The 25,519-nt window shown below is 42.3% G+C and overlaps 1 protein-coding gene across 2 annotated transcripts in view; it reads right to left on the bottom strand.

The window, feature by feature from the left end:
• Window positions 1-25,519, bottom strand: part of gas7b (growth arrest-specific 7b) — a 365,251-nt gene that overhangs the window by 9,426 nt on the left and 330,306 nt on the right. For both annotated transcript variants that reach the window (XM_052032627.1, XM_052032628.1), the window contains exons 12-13: window positions 12,469-12,548; window positions 2,576-2,674 (exon numbers count right to left, since the gene is read on the bottom strand). In XM_052032627.1, coding sequence (XP_051888587.1) covers window positions 2,576-2,674; window positions 12,469-12,548 — 179 coding nt within the window. The remainder of the gene's footprint in view (window positions 1-2,575; window positions 2,675-12,468; window positions 12,549-25,519) is intronic.

Here is a 25,519-nt window from a genome sequence, read left to right as displayed (position 1 = left end):
CAGCCTACCATGTGGGACCTTGTTAAATGCCTTCATCCTAGTTTTGCCATCATCGCCTTACACCCAAAGGTGTGTTGGATGAACTCTTACCAACTCTCTTTTAAAAGATACCCACTTGTTTTACCTGCAAGCATCTGCTCCCAATCTACTTGCACCAAATCCTTTCTCACACTATTGAAATCACCCTGCCATGAGTGGCTAAAGAAGTTGAATCTGTATTCTTTGGAGTTCAAAAGAAAGAGGGTGATCTTATGGAAACATGCAAGGGTCTCTTTGGGGGGAGGGGTGACAGGGTAGATGTTGAGATATTTACACTAATGGGAGAGCCTCAAATAAGGAGACATTATTACATGGGGATGATAATTTAAAACGGAGGTGCGTAGTAATTTCTTCTTGCAGAAGGTGGTGAATCGATAGAATTCTATACCCCAGAGGGTTATGGAGGCTAGATCACTAATGTTACTTAAAGAGTAGGTAGAAAAAAATTGAAAGATGGAGGAATTCAAGGCTCTGGGGATCTGGTTCAGAAGAGAAGTTGAGGCCTGGGGTAGATCAGCCATGATCAGATTGATTCATTGATCAAATTGTATTCATTTTGTGGAATTAAACATTACATAATCATCCATGTGTGATTCCCTAGCAAATGAAGCAGTCCATGCCTGCATGCAGGAAGACTGAAACAACATTCAGGCATGGACTGATAAATGACAAGTAACAGGTACACCACAGAGTCTCCAATCACCTACCCTTCACATTCAATTTTATTGTGTACAGTTTTGGTCGCCCTGTTATAGGAAAAACATCACTAAACTGGAAAGAGTGCAGAGAAGATTTACGAGGATGCTGCCAGAACTCAAGGGCCTGAGAGGTTGGGCAGGCTAGGACCTAGAAAGTAGGAGATTGGGAGTGACTTTATAGAGGTCTATAAAGTCATGAGGGGCATAGATAGGGTGAATGCACATAGTCTTATTCCCAGGAAAGTGGAACTATAAACTAGAGGGCATAGGTTTAGGGTGAGGGATGAAATATGTAAAAGGGACCTGAGAGGCAACTTCTCCACGGGGATGGTGCGTATATGGAATGAACTGCCAGAGAAGGTGGTTGAGGCAGGTACAATAACAACATTTAAAAGACATTTGGATAGGTACATGCATAGGAGGGGTTTAGAGGGATATGGGCAAATGGGACTAGCTTGGTGGTCACCTTGGTCAGCATGGACGAGTTGGGCTGAAGGGCCTGTTTGCATGCTGTGTTACTCTATGACTCTGACTATGACTAATAGCATTAGCAGCGCGGAGACTCCACTATCATTTGCCTGGAGATTACCATTGACCAGAACTCAATTGGACCAGCAATATACATATCTCTAAGAACAGATCAGAGGGTAAGTATCCTGTGGCAAATGACTCACCTCCTAAGACACCAAGGCCTTTCCACCATCGACAAAGCACATGCAACGAGCCTGATGGAATACTCTCCACTTGCCTGGATGAGTGGATCTCCAATAACACTCAGGAAGCTCAACACAAAAGCAGAACAAAGAGGCCTGCTTGACTGGCATACCACGTACCTAATCTTTCGTTCACTCCACCACTACTACACTGCAACTGCAAAATGGGCTGCCACTCAAGCAGATCATCTATCACTTTTAGCATTTGTTTCCTCCACTACCAGCACACTAAGACTACAGTGTGAGCCATCTTCAAATTGCATTGCTGTTACTTACATCAGTCACTTCAACAGCATCTCCCAAATCCTTGACCCCCACCACCACGTCATGGGGAGTGGGAGGTGGGGTAGTGGGAGAACATACAGTGGAACACTACCCACCTTGCCTTCTCCTACAAGTCAGACACGATCAAGCCTTGGCAACATATTGCTGGTGGGTTCTGGAACGTCCCACCCAACAGCACTGTGGAAGGACCTTCACCAGGAGGCCTGCAGCAGTTCAAAGTGGTGGCCGACTTCTACCTTCTCAAGCTCAGTCAGGGACGGGAAATAAACACTGGCCTTGCTAGTGAAGCCTACGTCCCCAAATTAGGAAAAAAAGGTGCTTTGACAATCAGAGTAACAGAGAACTATTTAATTATCCAGCTGCATTTTATTGCCTGTGAGAAAAGTAAACCAAGCAGACAGTTCAATAATCTATTAAAAAAAAGTGATACAAATAATGAGAAGTATAGTGTGCCAGTGGCTAGTTCTGATAATTTTCCTCCTGTGTGTATTTTAAAACTGACAAGGAAGTTAGTCCTTTTTAAAAATTATATTTAAACAATATTACCCAAGGAAGCAGTGGAAGCAGAGCATAGAGAAAGTATTGAAGAGATATTTTAGAGGGTGAACAGTCGAGAAGAGCCAGTGCTTTTGAACTAGGAGAAAGACTGTTCCAATCAAACACCGTCCTGCATTTCCACAATACCAACACATCCTAATACAGTGAAGCAACTGTGTCATTAAAGCACTTCCCCAAACTCTGACCCCATCTTACGTTTCCAAAATAATCAAAGATTGACTGAAGCATATTTTTCTGTGCAGGTATTTCCCAGTAATGCCAGAGAGGTAAAGTTTGCCTTACACTTTGGTTGAACATGTCTGTCTCATGGCGAAGTTGTGTGTACTGACAGAGGTGTTGCCGAATCATTTCAATCCTTTCAACCTCCAACCTCTCAAGCTCCTGGAAGGTCAAAAATAAACAGAAATATTAGCGTGGGCTTCCTTAATAATACAACAGTCTATTAACATTTGAATTAAATATGGCCCTCATTTGTTTCAGTAATTGGAATAGTTCAAAGCTTTGAATGTTGCCTTTGATAGATGGAAATAATTCTGCATGTCCTGTTTATCATAGTTTCCAAAACAAGCCATGACTTTACTCCAACTGAAAGTGGAGATGGCTTAGTTACAAGTCAGATCCACAGAATTTACAGCACAAAAAAAAGTGGATGGTTTAATTAACCCAAATGACACAGGCCAATATTCTTACATTCTACCTGAGACTTCTCCCAGGCCCACCCCATCTAACCCTACCAGGGATAGCTTCCATTTGTTTCTCAGTCATGTATTTACTTGGCTTCTCCTTAAATACAAATGTACTATTTGCCTTAACTGGTTTTGCAACAACAACCTCACACTCAACATTAGCAAGACTAAGGAACTGATTGCGGACTTAAGGAAAGGGAAGTTAGGAGAACACACACCGGTCCTCATTGAGGGGTCAGTGATGGAAAGGGTGAGCAGTTTTAAGTTCCTGGGTGTCAACATCTCAGAGGATCTGTCTTGGGCCCAACACATTGATGCAATCACGAATAAGGCACACCAGCGGCTCTACTTTGTTAGGAGTTTGAGGAGATTTGGTATGTCACCAAAGACTCTTGCAAATTTCTATAGATGTATGGTGGAGAGCATCCTGACTGGTTACATCACAGCCTGGTATGGAGGCTCCAATGCACAGGATCGCAAGAGGCAATCAGGTTGTAGACTTGGTGAGCTCTATCATGGGCACAACCCTCCCCACCATCGAGGATATCTTTAAGAGGTGCTGCCTCAAGAAGGCGTCATCCATCATGAAAGACTCTCACCATCCGAGACCTGCCCTCTTCTCGTTACTAGCATCAGGGAGGAGGTACAGGAGCCTGAAGACCCAAACTCAATAATTCAGGAGCAGCTTCTTCCCCTCTGCCATCAGATTTCTGAACAGTCCATGAACCCAAGAATTGTTCCTTTTTTTTTGCACTATTTATTTTGTAATTTATGGTAACTTTATGGTCTTTGCACTGTATTGCTGCCATAAAACAACAAACTTCAAGTCATATAAGACAGTGACAATAAACCTGATTCTGCTTCTTTTGGCCACATTCTGACTTCCAGATTTTTAACTGCCTTCTGGATAAAGAAGTTATTGAAGCTGGAGATAGGCAATAGATCGGCCGTAACCTCCTATTACTTGGCATATTGTTACCAATTCACTGTTGCCCTCAGCAACATGAATTACTTCATGATATCCCACTCCTTAAGTGGTCTCATTCAAAGAGTTGTCTCTCATTACATCATATATTTATTCACCTAGAATAAGCATTTAAAATGTCATGGTAAAAGTGCCACATTATCACTCCCATCACCTCAAGAGGAAATGCCACCCAAACGAGACAGTTAATGTGCGAGACTCATGGCCCCTCAACCCACATTACTTCTTGGTTTGCCATGTTTCAGACTTAAGCAATGAGTAAAATGATAGTGAGGGGTAAGTGTTCCCTTTATTGATAATTCATCGGAAACTTTTGCAAGCACTTGACACATGAAAAAATTTTGCCATTGAAATAAAATTTTGAGGGAGCTTTTTATAAGGATCAAGCTGGCGGCCTTTTTTAAATGCCCACTAAAATCAAAAGAGAGTAAAGTCTGATGGGGTATCAGCCTAAACTAGTCAAACTACCAGTTTGCCTCCAAGCAGAAATAGTTAAAAATGATCTTTTTACTGCCTAGTTCACATCTGAGAAACTTCCAAACAAGCCAATCAAAGCAACAGATTTGTATTTCTATACTTGAAATCTGGCTGAGCCTATTATTGAGTAGAATCCTAGTTTTGTGAAGGGAAAACATCTTTTTTTGCCAATTTTTCCCTCAGACTGTGGGAGGTTGCTTCCAAGTTTTGATGGATATTTTCAGAGCCTCTTTTTCCACAGATGGGAATAAACAACAAATTTGTCTGGAGGCCTGTCCACTGGCAGCAGAGCACTAATAGCAAAAGGGCTGTCTGGCATATCCCTGGTTAAAGCACGGCGTGTTAGCCTGTTCAAGAAAGATAAAGACAGGTTTAATAATTCATGTAACATTTCCAGCTACTGCAGGAGCACTTTGTGAGCTCACCATCTTCCTAACAGGAAACAGATGTGAAACACACACCGTTAGCAGCTCTCCTGAATGCAAAACAGGAACTAATAAAAAATGCTTTTCATTTTACATTACTATTTGTTGCATCACAAATAATTATCCATTAACCATGACTCAGGATTATCAATTGCATGCTGCACAAACAGAAAATGATCAGCTAAGGATAGATGTTTCAGTGCAAGTTGCATTGCCAAAGAGTGAATGGTATTATTGAATCTTTATCCAGCCATTCAAAAGATAGATGTGCATTTATGTAATACCTTCTGTGGCTGCAGAACTTCCTCAAAGCCCATAACAACCAAAATATACATTTTGCATTGTAGTCACTGTTCTGATGTATGAATTATAGCACTCATGTCACACAATGCAGATTTCCACACCGAACAAAGAGACAATGGTCGGATAGTTTTATTTTAACTTTCAATGGATGAATGATAAATATTGGATAGGACACCAGGGAGAGCTCACTACTCTAAAATAGTGCTATGGAATCATCTCCATCCACAGATCCGTGGTTGAATATTTCATCCTAAGGACTGCATCTCCAACATTTTAAAATCACTGAAAATCTACGATATAGAAGACCATTTGCCCCTTTAGTTCTGTGCTGTTCTAAAATGAGCTCCCCGGCTATCGGCAGGTCACAGTTCTTCAGGCACATTTCCATTTGCTTTTTAAAGATGCTGAAGGTTTCTGCATCTACCAAGCAATGCGTTCCAGACCCTGACCACCCTTCAATCAATTACTTTAAAACTAATGTCCTCTGGTTTTTGACCCCCACCACCTCAAATAGATCCTTTCTACTTGTCCTATTTCGGACTCTCTTCTCAGCCTCTTTTGCTCCAAAACAAACTCGAGCGTATGCAATCTAGAATTTCCAGCCTTGGCAATATACTTGTAAATTTTTCCACAACCTTGACAGTTTAACCACATTTCCTGTAAAGTGGTGACCAGAAATACCTATATACCGCAACTGTATACAACATCAGTTACATCAGCTTTTAATGTAACTGGTGTTGTATACAGTTCTAGTGTATCCTCCCTGCTCTTATATTCTGGATCTCATCTAATAAATAATCTCATAAGGCCTTTTAACTACCTATTGACCTATCCTGCTACAATTAAGGATCCGTGGATGTGCACATTTCTCAGCATCCTCCCATTCATTGAACATTCCACTGTCTTGTTGCACCTCCCGAGTGCATCACTCACACAACTCTGGATTATATTCCTTTTCTCATATATCTGCCTAATTTGCCGACTAACATCTTCCTTCAGCTTTCCTCGTCACTAAGTGACCATTTTTGTATCAGCTGCAAACTTATTTAACATGCCCTCTACATTTAAGTCTAGATCATTAATATATACAGCAGAAAGCAAGGGACTGAATACAGACTCCTGTGAAATCCCACTAGGAATGTCTTCAAGTCAGAAACAAATACCTGACACCCTGTTTCCTGCCATTGGGGCAGTCTTGGACGCAATTTGCCACTGGATCCCATGAACTTTTACCATTTTGACCAAGCTGTCATTTTGTCATAAGCTTTGTTATAATCCACACAGATTACAAACACACTGCCCTCATCCACAGGCTAACAGGTTGGCAGTACAGCATTAACTTATCAAATTCAGAAAACTTTTCCCATTTCTTCAAGTTGTAGGTTGGTAAGTCTTTGCAAGAAAATCCATTCAACAGCATCCAATCAATTCTTCAGTAACTAACACATTAGCCAGTTCCATACCATGAAACACAACCTTGAAAATGAAGAAGTCAGCATTAAGGAGGAAGTTGTGTGATGTTCGTACTCAAAGAGCAACATGTCCCTCTGGAGTACATTGCCACTGACGCACACAATATTCATGAGGTGGCAAGATGATTGACTTTGCTGAAGAGGGAGGAAGAATAATATTCTAAAAAGGTAACTGAATGGCTTTGACCATTTCTGAAAATTGTTTCTGTTATAGTTTTTTTGGTTCCTTGTTCATTGTACTGCAAATCTTTCATGTCAGTCTAATTGTTCTGCTTTTTTTTCCTCATGGGTTAATAAAATAGCTTTTCAGTGGAGGTTACAACAACCATGTAGCCACTATACCGAAGTGGCAAACACGATAATGCTGGAGGAACTCAGCAGGCCAGGCAGCATCCGTGAAGAAAAGCAGGCGGTCAATGTTTCAGGTCAGGACTCTTCTTCAAGACTCAAGAAGGGTCCTGACCCAAATCATTGACCACCTGCTTTTCTCCACGGATGCTGCCTGACCTGCTGAGTTCCTCCAGCATCATTGTGTTTTTCATCTCGATTCCAGCATCTGCAGTCCTTTGTTTCTCTAGTAATACTGAAGTGGCATTAATCCACCCAGTGCAACCAATGTGAGAGCACTAGGTTCTTGAGTTCCAGTTGGGTATAAAATTAAAACTCATCACAACTAGGGCCAATCAGTACAAGATGTCCACAAGTGAATGCTGCCAAATGACACATTCCAAGGTGCAGGAGTTCATGCTGAGTTACAGATAAGAAAGATAAAGCAAATATAGAATTAACACAAGCAAGCCCAGCAGGCAGGGATAGAACAGGGACCGTGGGAGGTCTGATAGGCTAAATGACCCATTGGTGCTGTAATAGACAGTGAAGGTGATTGCCTAAGTTTACAACAGGATGCTGATCAACTGGGAAAGTAGGCAAAGGAATGGCAAATGGCACTTAATTCAGACAAGTGTGAATTGATGCATATTGTGAAGTTAAACCATGGCAGGACATTCACAGTGAAAGATAGGACCATGGGGAGTGTTGTTGAACAGAGAGCCTAAGGGCACAAGTACATAGCTCCCTGAAAGTGGCAACAGGGAGACAGGATGGTGAAGGAGGTATATGGCATACTTGCCTTCATTGAAAGGGCACTGAGTGTACAGGAGTTGGGACATCATGTTACAGCTGTACAGAACATTGGTTAGAGCGCACTTGGAACGTCGGGTGCAGTTCTGGTCACACTACAGGAAAGGTGAAAGTAAGCTGGAGTGAGTGCAGAAAAGATTCACAGGGATGTTGCCTGGATTGGAGGGTTTGAATTATAAGGAGAGATTGGATAAACTAGGTCTGTTTTCACTGGAGCAAAGGAGGCTGAGAGGTGACGTGATATTAGGTAAGCTAGAAACCATAGGTTTAAGGTGAGAGGGAGGAGGTTTAAAGGGGATCTAAGGGCTACTATTTTTCATACAAAGAGTAGTTGGTACCTGGGATGAGCTGCCAGAGGAGATGGTAAAGGTAGGAGCAGTGACAACATTTAAGAGGAACCTGGACAGGTACTTGAATGAGCAGAGAAAAGAGGGATATATTGACGATGCGGGCAAGTGGGATTAGCATAGATAGGCATGATTGTTGGCACAGATGCAGAGGGCCGGAGTGCCTGTATCTATGCTATACAACTCTCTGAATCTATGCACTGAAGCTGGATGCAGTCACCATGAAGGCTCTGTGGAGAAAGACCACAGCCTAGGGTTCTGCAGCCACTGGACGCAGGACAGCTGTGCCCTGTATAACAGCCTGTCAAACACTTCACAAATGCACTATTAAAGGTGGAAACATAAGTGGCATTGACACTTCGCAAGAGAATGTTTGAAAGTAAAGAAAGACATGTAATGTTTGTATTTCCTGCATATAATATGAAGAAAGCATATTTTTGAAATAAAACCACTATGATTAATCCAAATCCAACCTAAGTACACTTTTCTCCCCAGATCAGAATCACAGTAAATGTAACAATCTCATCATACATGCTATTAAGTCTCTTTGAAAATGAACCACCAAATGTTGGCCAAGAACTGGATTCTAAGCAAGTCAGCCTGACCTAGATAAAGTGCTGAGCCAGGCCAACATGAGATGGCCTGTCCCAAGCCCAAGTTTCATCAGATTATGCACCCGACCCAGGTGTGATGAGCACAGTCAGGTCCCGGCAGCCTAAAGTCAGATTGCCAGCTATACCAGGTCCTCCCCTGTATTCAGGACTCCATTTTCAGATTCTGGTCTAAATCCAGTTTAAAAGCCATTCGAAAGGAAGCAAGAAACACACAGGTACATTATTTCACTCTCAAGTTAAGATTTACTGTCTATCCAGAGGCTCTGAAAAATTTCAGCTGCTTGGTCCCAATGATAATTACTTGCATAAATTTTAACTGGGTTAGATTACTGGCTGCAAAATAGTTGGTGTTTTTAATGCCGTGTGCACCCTATGTGTTTTATGCAGTCTGAACCTCTCTGGGTCGCTGAGGTTGACAAGCTAGGAGGGTCCTGGAAAGGAAAGAGGATTATCCTAGCCTAAATGAAATCTGGCAAAGTTGCTATGGGTTCAATAACACTCTGGTGAATGTAACACAGCTAGGAACAGCCTAACATACACCAGAAGGATGTGTTAACAACTGGAAGAGATGGAAGTCCTGAAAAGAAACAAAATCGTCAAACATCACAGGGGAGAAATGGCTATCCAGTTTAAATGGATCACAACCTAACTCACAAGCAAGAAGTGTTTGAGGTAATCCTCTAGTGCCACACACTATATTCCACAGAGACGCACAAATCCATAGGCCTAACCTTTCCGCTTGCTTAGCTCGTGACATTCTTGCATTTGAATCTAGTGGTTATGGGTTTAAGCCCTGCTCCACAGAGTTGGGAATGAAAACATGATTGACATTCCAGCTCCTCATCGTGGGCTGTTGCGCTGGGGGCAGTATTTAAAATGAAACCTTACACTGAGGTTATTCCTGCTTAGTCAGTTGGATGCAAGTGAACCCAATGCACTATTTAAAGGAGGAAATCAAATCACATGCCCAATGAATGCTGCCAAAAAATAATCAATTGGTCGTGCATTATTTTTTGGTGACTTACTGCACACACATTAGCTTCTGCAATAATATTGCCTGCACTTCAAACATGATGGTCCTGTTATGAGGTGTTGTAGATGTCCCGTGAATGCGATGAGACTGTATGATTGGAGGGCCTTCGGGACTTTTAATTACCCGGGCATGAAATATGTGATATTGAAAGAGTTTCAAACCGTGAGATGTACCTCTCAAATCACCAGCAAAGTCAGGTTGGGTAGAAGGGAAAGAAGACTATTACAATTTACCCATTTTGTTTTCATTAACTTCTCTCCCTCACTTGTTCTTTTGCAGTTCCTTGCCATGTATTGTTTGCACCGTGCCAGTTCCTTAAGTCACCATTACTCCTAGCTAGATAGTACTGGTCAGTTAATCATTCTCAAGACCAAGCCTCACATATGCAGACGCGGAACCAAAATAAAAATTTTGGTGATTGGCAAGTTGAAAGCAAAATCACTCTATTAAGCTTCAGAAACTATTGATTCTCTCACACTGTGGAAAACCACGTGCTATTTCAACATAATCTCAAGATTACTATCTGAAAAAGGGATTTAGGAGAGCTAAAAGGGGACATAAGGCGGCTTTGGAAAACCCCACAAGGAAAGCCAAAGCGTTCCACACACGTGAAGAACAGGAGGATAACTTGAGTGAGGGTAGGACCACTCAGGGATAAAGGGGGAAACATGTGCCTGGAGGCGGAGGGAGTGGGGGAGGTCCTCAATGAATACTTTGCTTCAGTGTTCACCGGGAACTTTGATGAATGTGAAGTCAGCATAGAACAGGCTAATATGCTGGAGCATGGTGAGGTTAAGAAAGAGATAGTGTTTGAGCTTCTGGAAAATATTAGGATAGATAAATCCCCGGGGCCAGACACAATATATCCCAAGTTACTACGGGAAACGAGGGAAGAGATTGCTGGGGCGTTGATGATGATATTTACATCCTCCCTGGCTACAGGCATGGTACCAGAAGATTGGAGGATGGCAAATGTTGTTCCCTTGTTCAAGAAAGGTAATAGGGGTAATCCTGGGAATTATAGACCAGTGAGTCTTACGTCAGTGGTGGGCAAGCTATTGGAGAGGATTCTTAGGGACAAGATTTATGAGCATTTGGAGAAGCATAGTCTTATTATGGATAGTAAGCATGGCTGTGTGAGGGGCAGGTCATGCCTCATGAACCTAATTGAGTTTTTTGAGGAGGTGACAAATCAAATTGATGAAGGTAGCATGGTGGTTGTGGTGTATATGGACTTTAGTAAGGCACTTGACAAGGTTCCCCATGGTAGGCTCATCCAGAAAGTCATGAGGCATTGGATCCATGGAGACTTGGTTGTGTGGATTCTGAATTGGCTTGCCCACAGAAGGCAGAGGGTGGTAGTAGGTGGAACGTATTCTGCCTGGAGGTCGGTGATCAGTGGTGTTCCGCAGGATCTGTTCTGGGACCCCTGCTCTTTGTGATTTTTACAAATGACTTGGATGAGGAAGTGGAGGGATGGGTTAGAAAGTTTGCAGATGACATGAAAGTGTTATGGATAGTATAGAAGGTTGTCATAGATTACAACAGGATATGGGCAGGATGCAGAGTTGGGTGGAGAAGTGGCAGATGGAGTTCAATTCAGGAAAGTGTGAGGTGATACACTTTGGAAGTACAAAGGTCTGGCAGGATTCTTAACAGTGTGGAGAAACAGAGGGGTCTTGGGGTCCAAGTACATAGATCCCTCAAAGTTGCCGCGCACATTGATAGGGTGGTTAAGAAAGCGTATGGTGCGCTGGCCTTCATTAGTCAGGGGATTGAGTTCAAGAGCCGCAAGGTAATGTTGCAGCTCTATAAAATGGTTAGACCACACTTAGGGTATTGCGTTCAGTTCTGGTTACCTTATTATAGGGAGGATGTGGAAGCTTTAGAGAGGGTGCAGAGGAGGTTTAACAAGATGCTGCCTGGATTAGAGGACATATCTTATGAGAAAAGGTTGAGTGGGCTAGGGCTTTTCTCTCTGGAGCGACACAGGATGAGAGGCGACTTCATAGATGTGTATAAGATTATGAGCCTCTCCCTCCCACCCCCCGGTCCCCTCTTCCACCCCTCCCTACCTCGGACCAGCTGCTTCATGTCACTGTACCGGGCCCACAGTTGACTCTGTGTATAAGATTATGAGGGGCATAGATACAGTGGACAGCCAGCACCTTTTCCCCAGGGTGGTAATGGCCAATACCAGAGGACATCAGTTTAAGGTCAGAGGAGGAAAGTTTAGGGGAGATGTCAGAGGTAGATTTTTTTTAAACACAGAGCGCAGTGGGTGCCTGGAACGCACTGCCAGGGGTGGTGGTAGAGGCTGATACAACAGGGAAATCTAAGAGACTCTTAGATAGGCACATGGATGCAAGAAAAATGGAGTGTTATGGGCTGTGTAGAAGGGAAAGGTTAGATTGATCATGCAATAGGTGTTTATATAGGTCGGCACAACATCGTGGCCAAAGGGCCGTACTGTGCTGTACTGTTCTATGAAAAATTTTTCATCTCTCCATCAATCCACAATTACATTTTGATGTTTTTTTTAAATCATCTCTGAATATCAGAGATTCCTCTGAAGAATCTATAGTAAGATGGCCTGAGGAAAATAGTGTTTTCCCAACCATTTGAACTGCAGTTTCATTACAGCAAAATTGATGTTTAAATGGAATGGTGCTGGTTGATTGATCGTTACTCACCAGAGTTGTCGTGACCATCTCTTCGAACCATTTAGATTGGGTTTGGTTGTAGAGGTCTACACAGCGCATTAGTTCATCACCTGTAATCATAAAGGACATTCTTTAAAGGCTGGGTTAAAAAAGAAAACATCATTTACATTTATCATAAATGGTTGGGTTTATCATGCGTACTTCCAGTCTCACTCAATAAGATTCATTAAAATTTACAACTCTTAAATGTGAACTCTTGTTTCTCTCTCCACAGATGCTGCCAGTCTTAGTGTTTCCAGCATCTTCCTACTTTGTTACTCTAATTACAATTTGCAATTATAAAATACATTTCATGGGCCATTCTTGCTTGGACCCTGCCCACCAGGTGAAATCACCACTGTCATCCCCACTACACTGACCTGGGCCAAATGAGAACTGACCTCACCAGCCCTCAGTACCATCGTATTGGGCTCGAGTCTGGTCTGTAATTCAGCCTCAGATGGCATTATGCAAAGATTCCCCCCCTCCCCAACAGAATGGCCCTCACAAAAGGCAAGGCTGGGGACCGAGTTTTGTCTCAGAGTTATACAGCATGAGTTATACAGCGTGGGAACAGACCCTTCAATCCAACTCATCCACGCCAACCAAGTTGTCTACTTGAGCTCATCCCACTTCCCTGCGTTTGACCCATATCCCTCTAAACCTTTCCAATCCACGTACTGTCTAAATGTCTTTTAAACATTGTAATTGTACTCACCTCTACACTTCCTCTGACAGCTCCTTCCATATATGTATCTACCACTATCTGTGGGAAAAAATTGCCCCTCAGATCCCTTTTATATCTTTCCCCTCTCACCTTAAACCTATGCCCTCCAGCTGCCTCTCATTGGAACAGTTCTTAAACATCTCTGAATGTCAAAGACACCTTTAAAGACTATTAAACTGAAGAAGTAAACAATAAAAAATTATGTTTAAAAAAAGTAAAAACACTTAAAAGCCTCTAGAATGTTTTATAAACATTAAACTAAATCAAAATAACCTTAAAATAATATACTTTCTCTTTTGCCTTTCAATCTCCAGGCCTAGAAATCTCAGCAAGATTGGACCTGGCCAATAGATGGTGAAGAAGCTACAACAAGCCACACTGGGAGATTCAGCTGCACTCCTCCAACACCACCACCTGCCCTACGTCCAAGTTAGTCCGCAGGCTCCCAGTCCATGCACACAGTTCACAGGGCTGATGGGTGAATGGAGCCAGGTGCAAGATGTAGTTTACACACAAAGAATTGGAGAAACTCAGTGGATCAGGCAGCATCTATGGAGGGAAACGGCAGTCAGCATTTCAGGTCAAGACTAAGGGTCTCGACCCAAAACGTCGGCTGTCAACTTCCCTCCATAGATGCTGCCCGACCCGCTGAGTTCCTCCAGCTCTTTGTGTGTTGCTCCAGATTCCAGCATCTGCAGTCTTGTGTCTGCAGTTTACAGTACTTCAGGTCAAGTATGCTGGAAAACAGAGGTGGTCCAGGAGCATTGTGGGGTTGCCAAGGCTGAAGGTAACGAAGTCGTGGATGAGATTAACCACAACAAGGAGAGAAGGGCAACACTGTGGTGTTGCAAGTCGGCTGTGTTGATGCAGCAGCAAAGTTATGAAAGTCTGATTCAGCCACAACTAGCCTGGCAGGAGAGAGATGAATTTGGTGTCTAGGGGATGGAGTTAATGACATGGAGTGAAAACTTCTGCTCATCCAAGACAGTACACTGGACAAATAGTGTGAGAACTCAGCAACAGAAGAGAGTGAGAGGTGGCGATTTTGGTTTTGTCAATGTAGCATCAGGACTGATGATATTAAACACATTGTCAATACTAACTCAACCTTGACAAAACCACACAGCACTGTGATAATTAAATGGTATTTTAATGCTTTTACATGCAGCAAATGTTTAAAGAACAGAATCATAGAAACTTAAGAGCACAGAAAGAGGTTATTTGCCATGTTGTGGAATAATAGAATGTAATTTAAAAGTACTAGTGTTAGGGCAAGAAGAGATTGGTGGCTACTTAGCAACAGTGGCAGGAACTTGAGGTAATTGGGTCAAAGCAAGAACAAGGAGATACCTATATTTAGCTCCACATAAATCCTGGCCAGTTCCCAGTTTAAAATGAAGCAATAACCACAGAAAAGGTAGCCAACTCTACTTGCATTTATGAGGCTGGGGAGATGTGCAGGTCATTGCACAGGAGACGTACTTTGTGTCCCAAAATCTCAGAAACTGTGTGGTATCTCAGTGATCTTTATGGCAGCGAGGTTTTAACTTACAAGTCAGGCCTCTCAACCACTCAGGCAAGGTGCTACAGTCAGGGATAGGCACCAGCAGATGGCAGCAGGTGGACCACTGAGGAAGTTGCCACATTCAGGGAAGGTTTGACCTGCCAATCAACAGAAGTTGTGCCTGATCGGATCGCCAGCAAATTGACCACTGGCACAGTCACAAGTGTACACTGGGCTTAACTTGTACTGTTGGGGGTTAGAGAGAAGGGGACGGGGATCTAGTGTCTGCTGTTATAGAGTTACAGCCTTGTTCTCTCTCAGCCTCAGGTAAAGACATTTCACACAGAATAAGGAACTCTCTTTTGTCATTTACTAAAAAATCCCCAGTCAGGACTTCTCCACAACAGCACCTCAATTACCAGCTGCAAAAATAACAAGGGGAGGGGGGACAAAGCAGTGGGGAGAGGCATCAGCCTTGTTGTAATAATTGGAGTATTGGCACGTGGGAATAAGGATGGTCTGTGGATCAAGCATGAGTTGGACCAAATTCTACAACCCCTACAGGTCAACCACGCCAACCAGTGGCTAAAAACGTTTGTGTGTGTTTATTGAATATATTGTTTTACTCAATCCATATGATGTCAAGAGAACTGCACGCACATTCTTGGAAATAAAGGATGTAATACCACAGCCTCAGTGGGTTGAACCACAGGATACAAATGTTCTGAGCCTGAAGTAAATATTAAAAGTCTGAAGAGTTCAGGCAAGAAAACTTCCAGCTCAGTATCCATAAATCTCACAGTTATTAAGACCATGGTCAATATCACTAGTCAAGGTAAGGAAACTTTTATACTGATCTTGAATGCTTATAATTGTCAATGCATCATGGAGAGTGCTGCCTGCAAACTGATAGATCTTCTAAGTGGCAGGATTTAGCCTTGGTTCACACTAGATGGCAGTGTGGATTTAATGTCTTGCAAATGAACAAATCAATATCACAGCATTTAATGATTTTGTATCACAAATACAACAAAGCTCTGCGAAGAAGGCAGTTCTGCTGTTTGGCATCTGTTTACATGCTTGTTCTACATTATAATGACAACAGAATGCCGCAAACAGCAATTAGTTATTTTTTAAATAATAAAAGCTCTTCCCTCTTCCTGTCATTGATGCTTACTCTTGCTCATGATGTCGCTAGATAACTACCTCTTCTGCCTTGTGTACACAAGCTGATAGATAGAAATTATCAATTACTCATTCAAACCCAGGGGCATTGCAAGGGCCTGATTGCATCTGTACCTAATGTGTGCACATAGCAGGTGATTATCAGGCAATAATTTTAAGGAAGGATTCTGTGTGATTTTACTATTCCTAGCTTATAGTGCACCACATCAAAGACCTCACTGCCTTGTATGCCTCCAGCTTCTCATTAGCAACAGAGTGCATGAGGAAGTCTATCAGCTGAGATTCAACCTGTGGCAGAGAGATGAGGTGTGGGGGGGGGGGGGGGGGGGGGGGGGAGGAGAACAGTGTGATGGGGGATTAGACAAAAAGAAACATGGGAGGGGACAGGCAGGGTGAAGATGGGGAGAGTACAGAGAGGGAGAGTTGAGAGAGGGGGACAGACAACATGTGACGGTGGAGGGAACAGGAGTTGGGTGAGCAGAGATGAAAACAGGAGATTGGTAAAGTAAGGGAAATAGGATAACAAATCAGCCCCCAGAGCAATACCCTCAGCCTGTTAGGTAGTGGTGGAGAATGCCCAGTATTTTGTCCTCACTCCCTATACAGTTCACGTGGCATTCCATTTTCTCTCTCTCAATGATACAAACATGAACAGGAATTTGTCATGTGGGGAAACTTCAGGCAAAAACTCCTCCTGATCACAGAAATTTTAGACCAAAGTGGATAGGTTATAAATTTAAAAATGCAAGCTTGAAAACTATTTTATTCTTTTCTGTTCAGTTCAGAATTATGCAAATCATTTTTCCTTTATCATAGTATTTCTAATGAAGTAGTTTTAAATTAACTCTAAACTAATCATTTATCTTTACAATTTTCCAGCACCAAGGGTTAAGAAATGGGTGTTTGAGACATAAGTTTTATCTTTAAATTTATGTTTTGAGGTTCCAAATCCAAATGGCAATCCTTAGGTGTTTTGAGGATGGAATATTCATTAACTTCTTCTGAACTAACATCTGACAACTTCACAGTCAGATCAATGGAAACATTGGAGGATTTGTGTTAACAGCCATTTCCATTAACTCTTAAAAGCTACTTAAAAAGAGAGAGAGGGAGAGAGAGAAAATGGCAATGTTTCAGGTCAAGGAACCTTCATCAGAACTGGAAAAGTGAGAAAACAAGTATGTTTTAAGTTACAGCGAGGGGAAGGGTAGAGTCTGTGATAGGGTGAAGATGAAAGTTGCCCACGTGACACAATGCTTTCAGAGTTAACATGCGAACGAGGGCAAGGAGAGGAAGAACAACAAAGAAAAATGCTGAAACTGAGAGGCTGAATACAGCAGTTATTGGAAACCTGAAGCAAAAGAGAATGATGGAAAAGCCCAGCAGATCTGGCAGCATGTGTGGAGACAAAAATTCGAGTTAAGGTAGATGAACTTGCATCATCTGAAATTGGAGATGAATATGGTATGTAACAAAGATACTTGGTGGAAGATTGGGATATTCCAGTACTGCCACCAACCATCAATACTTTACAATTGGGTCTAGAATTTCATTGATACATGAAAAGGTGTGCTAAATTAGTAGTGCACAGAACTGCATTATACTTTTAAGTTCTTAAGAGCCTGCCCCTGCTAAATTCAACAACAGTGAAGGCCTAAGTCGACATGCATTACGGTTCAGGCCTTGCACACTTTGAAAGGGGCATATCACAAGTCCAATCAAAAGGGCATGGGAAAAGGAGGTGTCAATCACTGGGAATTGGGAGCTTGATGCCTGGTTCAGGAAACTGGGGTGGGGTAGAGGTGTAGCGTGGAGAATGCTGGGCTCACGATTGGAGATGAAGTATTGGGGGACAGGCTTTTAATTTGGGGTGGGGTCCCAAAGGAGAACCACCACAAGGGGTTAATAGAACTTGAGGATTTACCCAAACCAAGCCCCAGCAATTCCGTGGTCTAGAGCCTTTAATGTTCACCAGGGTAGACCACCTGTGCTGGAAGTGGAATACACAAGTGGATATTAACTCCACTTTTCTTTCTACAGATGCTGAGTGCTTCTAGTACTTACAGTTTTTATTTCAGATTACCAGTATCTGCAATTTATTTAGATTTTCTTTCTCTCAGTTTATTGCACTTTAAGTACATGATTTTATATTAATTTAAATATTCCAATTTATACTTCCTGATTTGGACACTGTGGATTTCGGTGAATATTTGTCAGTCTGATTGGTCAAGTTACAACATTATAGATCCCTGGGCTAAACAGGATGTTCCGGAATTGGATGATGCACAAAAGGCACCTGTAAGCATAATGAACAGAGAGCACAGCTCACAGCCCACAAAATCCAGGCGGAGAAGTTTAGTTGATTCTCTTCTCCACTAAGTGGGGAGTAGCGCTCAGGATTAAATGAGTCATGGAGTTGTATAGCACAGAAATGGGTCCCACGGCCCACGACGTCCATGCCTACCTTTGCTGCACAGTGACTGATTCAAGTCACTTTTACGCAACAGTATTTATTTTATGAGCCTTGTGAACAAGACAGATGGTTTCAAAATGGTTCTAAGATAGTGGCAATAGGTTTTTAAATCATCAGTGGGGGAGGGGAGAGAGAAAGAGGGAGGGAGAGAGAGAGAGAAACATTTATCAAAGTATTGTTTGTTAAAATGATATTGCACATTTCTACATTCATACAACAAAATCTCATGAAATGAAAAACTCTCCCCATAAGCACATTGATTATTGTAGTTATCAAATTACTTGGCACTACTGCACCAACCACATTATTCTATTGTAAATTAATGTAACACTGGAGATTTAAGCAATAACTTTACTTTTAGGTCAGACTAGCACAGATTTTCTGTTTTCAATTTCTGCGCAGACGATGTTGCATAGTATACCAGCCTAGAACGTCATCAGTGGTCGCAAAGGCATGATAAATAGTCATTGTGCAGCAGTCAATTACTGTTTTGGATCTCACCAGTCAGAAACTCAATAGCGTCCAAGGCATTGGGCATGACTGAATCAATCTTGCAAGAGAGAAGGCCTTTTTTATTCTGCTGTCAGCAGCAGTGCACAAGTTGAATAAATCTGGGAATACTGTCAGGTCCAGGGGAAGAATGTAGCCCAGGTGAGAGTCATGGTCGAGAGGATGCTGAGACGTGGATGCGGAAGTCTTGTGATCACAAATCTCGGGAGGGCTCTGGTTAGATGCTCAGTCATCTGGTCTGGTGTTGAATGAGTGGGGTGGGGTAAGATGCAGTGGGAGGGTACCACAAAACAAAGGGAGCCTTAGGGGGACTCAGTAAGTAAATAACTTAAGGGCCAGGTTCCTGATGCCAACTGGTAACTGTTTAGGGAACTTTACAAAAGCAGGCCTCATGGAAGCCAAAGCCGGACTGGCCAATAGAGAGTGTGAACCACTCCAGTGAACATCCAGTTGGTGAAGCTCAGATGTGCCCTTCACATCATTGCCTGGTATTGTTTGTTAATTTGAAGTTGCACATTTCCACAGTCATGCAATAAGTCTCACAAAATGAAAAACTCTCCCACTAAACACAATGATTATTGTAGTTGTATCAAATTATTTGTCCCTGGTGTGTCAATTCCATTATTCCATTGCAAATTAATGTAATGCTGGAGATTTAAGCAATAAAATTACTTTCAGATCAAAGTACAAGAAGCACAGGTTTTCAGTTTTCAATTTCTGCTCAGGGGATATTGCAGAGTACACCATCCTAGAACATCCTCAGTACGCATAGTAGGCAGCAGACTCATGGACAAACCCAGAGCCAAAGTCACTGACTTTGCAAATGGTACTGTAAGCATTCAGTTTTCATCAGAAATTGGATTGTGGTGTGCAGTATAATCTGATTTTTAGACAACTGTACAGCATTCCACACAGTAATAGATACGAGAGACTCTTCTGAAGCATGCACACCATTTTCTTTCATATTATGTGAATTTAACAAGAGGTCTGCTGACTTTTTTCTGACCTTTTTTTCCCCAAAACTGTATTCCTGACTCATTTGCCAGGGTCAACAGACCACAAAGAGGCTTCAAACCCTTTGGAGTCTGGGTCTGATTTGATGTAGAATGTCTATATATGTTCCAAATTTCCTGTGCTTAGTATGGTTGACCTCAACACCACAAATCATTTGTCTGTTACTTCCCTAATTCATCCACAAGGGATAGTCATGACGTCCTACATTCAGGGGCTCTGTGGTGTGATTAAAGTCAGCATGTGTTCTCAAGGTGTTTTGAAGGTACTGCTCTCCTGTATGGGTAGCCTTACAGTGCCCCACACTTCTACAAAATTCCACTGCCCTACATCTGTTTGGCCTAGCTTGGGATGTTGGACTGCCCAGCCACTTCCAAATCACTGAGAAAAGAGTGAGAGAGATACAGCACAAAAACCTATTAGCCTACTGACCGCCATCCACACTAATCCTCACTAACCCATTTTATTCCACAAACAGTCCCAACAATTTCCCCCCACCCCCAACCCCCCAGTTTCCACCACTCACCTACGCACTGGGAGCAATTTACAGTGGCCAATTAATCTACCAAAGCACACGTTTTTTTGGGACGCTGAAGGAAATCAGAGTACCCGGAGGGAACCCATGTGGTCACAGAGAAAATGTGCAAACTCCACACTGACAGCACTGGAGGTCAGGATCATTGGAACTGCAGCTATACCAGCTGTACCACTGTGCCACCCCAGCAAACAGGACCAGCTTGAACTCCGGTTCAGTCACAACTCTTAAAAATGCAGGTTTCTAACAGTGGAGAGGTATCAGTGGGCTTTTACTTTTCAGCGAGGATTTGGGGAGAGTATTTATCGTAAGTACACATTTCTCCACGAGGTGCTGCACAGGCAGGTCCAGATAACCTGTTGGTGGTTTGGCAAAACTAAAATTATTACTTTTTTTTTCCCTAAAGTTTAACACAAAAAACACATTCTCTCCCCCTTAATTCAGTTTGTTTTAATGTATTGAATTGTTAAGTCAGTATATCCAATTGGCAATTTCTCATTAGTTGTTTTTTTGCCATTGATTTCAATGAGATCACTGTATTTGGGTCAGAAGGGAGATGTATCTTGGCAGTAACGATAACGTCACACCCATGGTGATATTCATCAGTAACCCTATGGACACCCTGCATCAGTGAGAGGTCACTATATTTGCACAGGGTAATGGGGAGCTACAAACAATCTGCTCAAGGAAATTCAGCGGGTCCAGTAGCGTCTGTGGGAGAAAAGGAATTGTTGACGTTTTGAGTAGAAACCCTGCATCAGGACTGAGAGCGGAGAAGGGGGGTGGCCAGTATAAAGAGGAGCAATATGGCAATAGGGTGTTTTGCAAGTATGACATGGCCCAAAATGGCATCAAAGTGAGGCAGAGAGACTTAGAGCAGAGGAACAGAAAGGGCAGTTTCTTCTGCAAAAAAAATATACTCTTCTCCCCCTCCTACCCCCCTGCCCCCAGTCTCACATTCTAGGCCAAGTCTGTCAGGGGGCACCCACCTGCCTTATCACAAGTCTAGTTGCTCCCCCATTCTTTAAGCCATATTACTCTGTAAGCATGTTACAATAAGGATGTGGAACTCACACTATAGGAAACTCTTGGTCTCAGCTCTATGCCCACTGTCAGGCTTAAGTGGATACATGCCCCAGGAAACCTGAAGCCCCTGTTTACCCTTGCCCCACTAGAATCTGAGACTGCTCTGAAATGGCAGAATGATTGTGCTCCTTCCAATTCTAACAGCAAATCAAAAGACAACGATTAACATGCTGTTTATATTTTTTAAAATCAGAATTCCTCTTGTATTGCAGGAAATGAGGAGGAAGTGCTCAGTGAAGAATGCAAATTGCAGTACAAAACATTAGCCCCTTATCCATGAAGGTACAGATTCTCTTGTCAATGCTGACTGATCCATTTTATCTTTTCTTCATCTGTTCTTTTTTGCATATCCAGCAACTTAGTTATTGACTGGAAACACCTTCAGATTTTACCAGGACCGCCCCACCTGTCCTCTGGTTGTTTGAACACACTACCGGAATCCATATCGCTCCACAGCTCCTTCCTGCGGCCCTGCTAAAAGTTCCTTTCAAATATCTAATGTCTACTTGAATCACCAGGCCCAATTTCCCTCTGGTTCCTGAACAATAATTTTGTAGTCAGTAACCTCTAGTAACCCTGCCTCCCAGCTATGCAAGTAACATGTTGACGATGGTAGGGAATTGATTAAGTAATGGAAGACAGCAGTTAGGGATAATTGGAAAGTTCTCAAAGTAACTTGTAACAACCCACAAGGATCTGTGCTGGGTCTTCAGTTTTTCAATGACATTTGAAAATTACCTAGACCAGGATATACACCTTAAACTTTGCTGACTCTCCCAAATTGGGTGGCAAGTTGTATAGATGGGAAGAGGTTTGGAAAGGAGCATTAAGTGAATGTTCATGCACCAGAGGAGGGAGGGGGAGGGAGTCTCCCAGGCACTGGTTCTTCTGAGTGGACTTTCCCATGCTTCATTGTGAAAGTCTCAAAATCCACTGCTAGTACCAACTTAACACTGGCATCTTGCGATTTTGCCATCAGCAATCCTCATATTATGTCGGTGAGGGTGTTGGTGTTGATGATCCATAGATTTCCCACCTGACCCAAGTGCAGCAGCCCCATTGAAATCAATGGGATGAAACAACTGCTGGGAGAATGCTAAGTGGGCACTTTTATTTTGCAATTAAGTACAAAAACTAAACAAATTAAGTGTGAATGTATTTTCTTGTTTCAGTTTACAAAAAAACAAAGTTTTAACTGTATTATTTTAATACTTTCCATGTGTTTTTCAAAGTTTCTGAAATGTTGACAAATATTCAGTTTCAAGAGCAGTTGAGACTGGGAACGTACCCTCACCAGCTATCAATGCCGTTCTATGAGAGCAGCCCGCAACCGGCGTCCAGGGGGGCCTTGCCATGCTGGGAGCGGAAGATTGCGTGCAGGATCACACTGGAAGGAACAGCATGATCCAAGGGCAGGCAAGTTCAGAATCAGTAGATGTGCATCAATTTTCCAAATACAGAAAGAACTGGGGACCTTTTACTGGGCTGTGAATGGCCGAGAAGTGAGAGAATAAGCAAGTCGGACAATTTTAATATGTTAATGTTGTTATTGTAGGCACAGGAGAAAAGCTCAACAGCAACAAATAAAATGACTTTTTAAAGAGATAAACCTAACTGTGCTTTTTTCATACTTATTTTGTATCTGATTTTATCATTTTCCATATGTTGTTACTTGTACTTTAATGATTGCCTGTCAGGAGATCAGTCCATTAATGCAGATGCAGGGTGGTGTTAAATTACAGCCAAACACATGTGCCATGTGGAGTGTATATAATTTTGGCCAGGAAGAGAGCAGCATTCAAAACTGCCTTATTTATATTGGCCTGATCCAAGTCCGGTTACTACAGTTTTTTTTTGCTCTGAAACACCAATGGGGAAATATTTTGCTCTCAATTGTAATTCACAACAGCTGCTAATTTTCACCAACAGCCAACACTGAAAACATTGTCCAAGTCAATCCACTAAGCGTATAGTCATTGAAAATGGAAAGGAAGCAAAAGCAAAATTTGGCACCTTGCTTTGCAAATACAGATGTTTTAAATTCCCAACTTCCCACACTCGTTCTGACAAAATGTTAAGACTCTAGCCCTATTTCCCAGGAATACTGTGCGTCACCCTCCTCTGTTGCTTGGTGAGAGTCATAAAACTGACAGTGCATTGCAATTCAAATTTGATCTTAAGTAACTTGCATATGCCAAACAACAAAGTATTGAAAGGAGTCTTGTGTGCACTGACACGGTGAAGCTGCTCCCACTGGGTACAGAGGTCAGTGATGTTGCAAGAACTTACAATTGGCCCCACTTAAATTTTGTGGGGGGGACTTCCGAATAACCATGGAAACGCAAACATTGTAATATCATAACAACTTACATTTACATGTCTTATAAGGCTTATAATCAGAAAAAAAAATTCAAAATAAGATCAAGTTGGGTTTTAGAATCAGAATCAGGTTTATTATCACTGACATGTTGTGAAATTTGTTGTTTTGTGGCAGCAGTACAGCGCAAGGCAACAAAGACATAAAGATTACTATAAGTTACAAAAATAAATAAATGGTGCAAAGAGGAAATAACGAGGAAAAAGAGGAATAAGTGGCATCTTAAATAAAGAAAGATCAAAAGGGGGAAAAGGTCTGAGGAGAAATTACCCCAACTTAGGGCCCAGGCAGCAGAAAACATGGCCATCATATGAGGGGCAAAAGAGATCAGATATGCACAAGCAGGCAGACTTGAAGGAACCCACAGATCCTGAAGGGATTTACAGCATGAAGAGGTTACAAAGAAAGGAAGGCACAAGGGCTTCAAAGGATTATACTTTAGTGACTGCTGGAGCAGGAGACAATACAAGTACACTTTCCATCAACTACACTTAGGGAATTCCTCAGCAGTTGCATTTCTGATTGTGGCTCTCATTGATGTCTGAGAGACTACAGCCAGTAGAACCCAGAATTCCCAGGGATGTCAACTTGGGCTTGTCTCTCTCAGTGCCTGAAAACCCAGCTGCAAAAGTGGGTTCAGCTATGTTTAGTACTATGTGTTCACGGGCTTGCTTGTTCCCTACAGCAGAAATTACGCAGAGAGTGTCTGCATAAGGTTGGGTTGAAATGCATAAGTGGGAAAGTAATATTGCATTGTCAGCAATTATTTGAAAATGTTTTAATAGTGTTAATAGTGGGCAAACAGGAAATCTGAACTATTCCCATCCTGACAATAACTTCGCCTCAAGTGATTGCCTTAATCCAATAGTAGCAATCTTGCCTCTGCATTAGGGTTCAAAGCTCTCTCCAAAATTCAATCACATAACCAGCACTGATATTTCAGAGGACTACTGGGGGACTGTTGAACTTTGAGATAGCACCTCTCAGATGAACTCCTATACTGCAAACCCATCTGCAGACAAATAAAATCTCATAACGTGATTCAATAATGCATCCTCCTGGTGTTCTGGCCAATATTTATCCTTCTGTAAACAAATTTTGCTAATACACTAGCTATATTAACATCCCAAAGCTAGGACTAAATGTAAGTTGATTGAGATATATATTATCACCAACCAGTGTAGCCCTGCAACACTAATAGGAAGCATTTATCATAATGACAAAAATACAACTCCAAGCTGAGCACATCCATCAGAACCTAGCAAATAAGGATAAAAAGATACACTGTTGCTGGAGAATTTCAGCTTTAACTGTAATAAATAAAAAGGAACTTTGCCCAAATATCACCTTCCATATAAAATCCAAGTATAAGGGGAAGGGAGTCACAAGAGTCTGCAGATGCTGGAATCTGGATCAAAAAAATAAATTGATGGAAGAACTCAGAGGGTCAAGCAGCATCGGAGGAGACAAAGGGACGATCTGCATCAGTACTGAGGGTGTAGAGGGAAATAGCCAGTATACAGAAGTGAAACAGAGGCCGAGGGGTAAAAGGTGACAACATAAGAAAATAAAAATTAGGTAAGTGAAACCAGGTGGGGGAGCAAGGGGGAAGGGCAGAGACTGAGGCTGGTCGG

This window comes from Pristis pectinata, chromosome 18, assembly GCF_009764475.1.
Source record: "Pristis pectinata isolate sPriPec2 chromosome 18, sPriPec2.1.pri, whole genome shotgun sequence".
NCBI classification, from domain to species: Eukaryota; Metazoa; Chordata; class Chondrichthyes; order Rhinopristiformes; family Pristidae; genus Pristis; species Pristis pectinata.
This window is presented reverse-complemented; position numbering and strand designations above follow the sequence as displayed.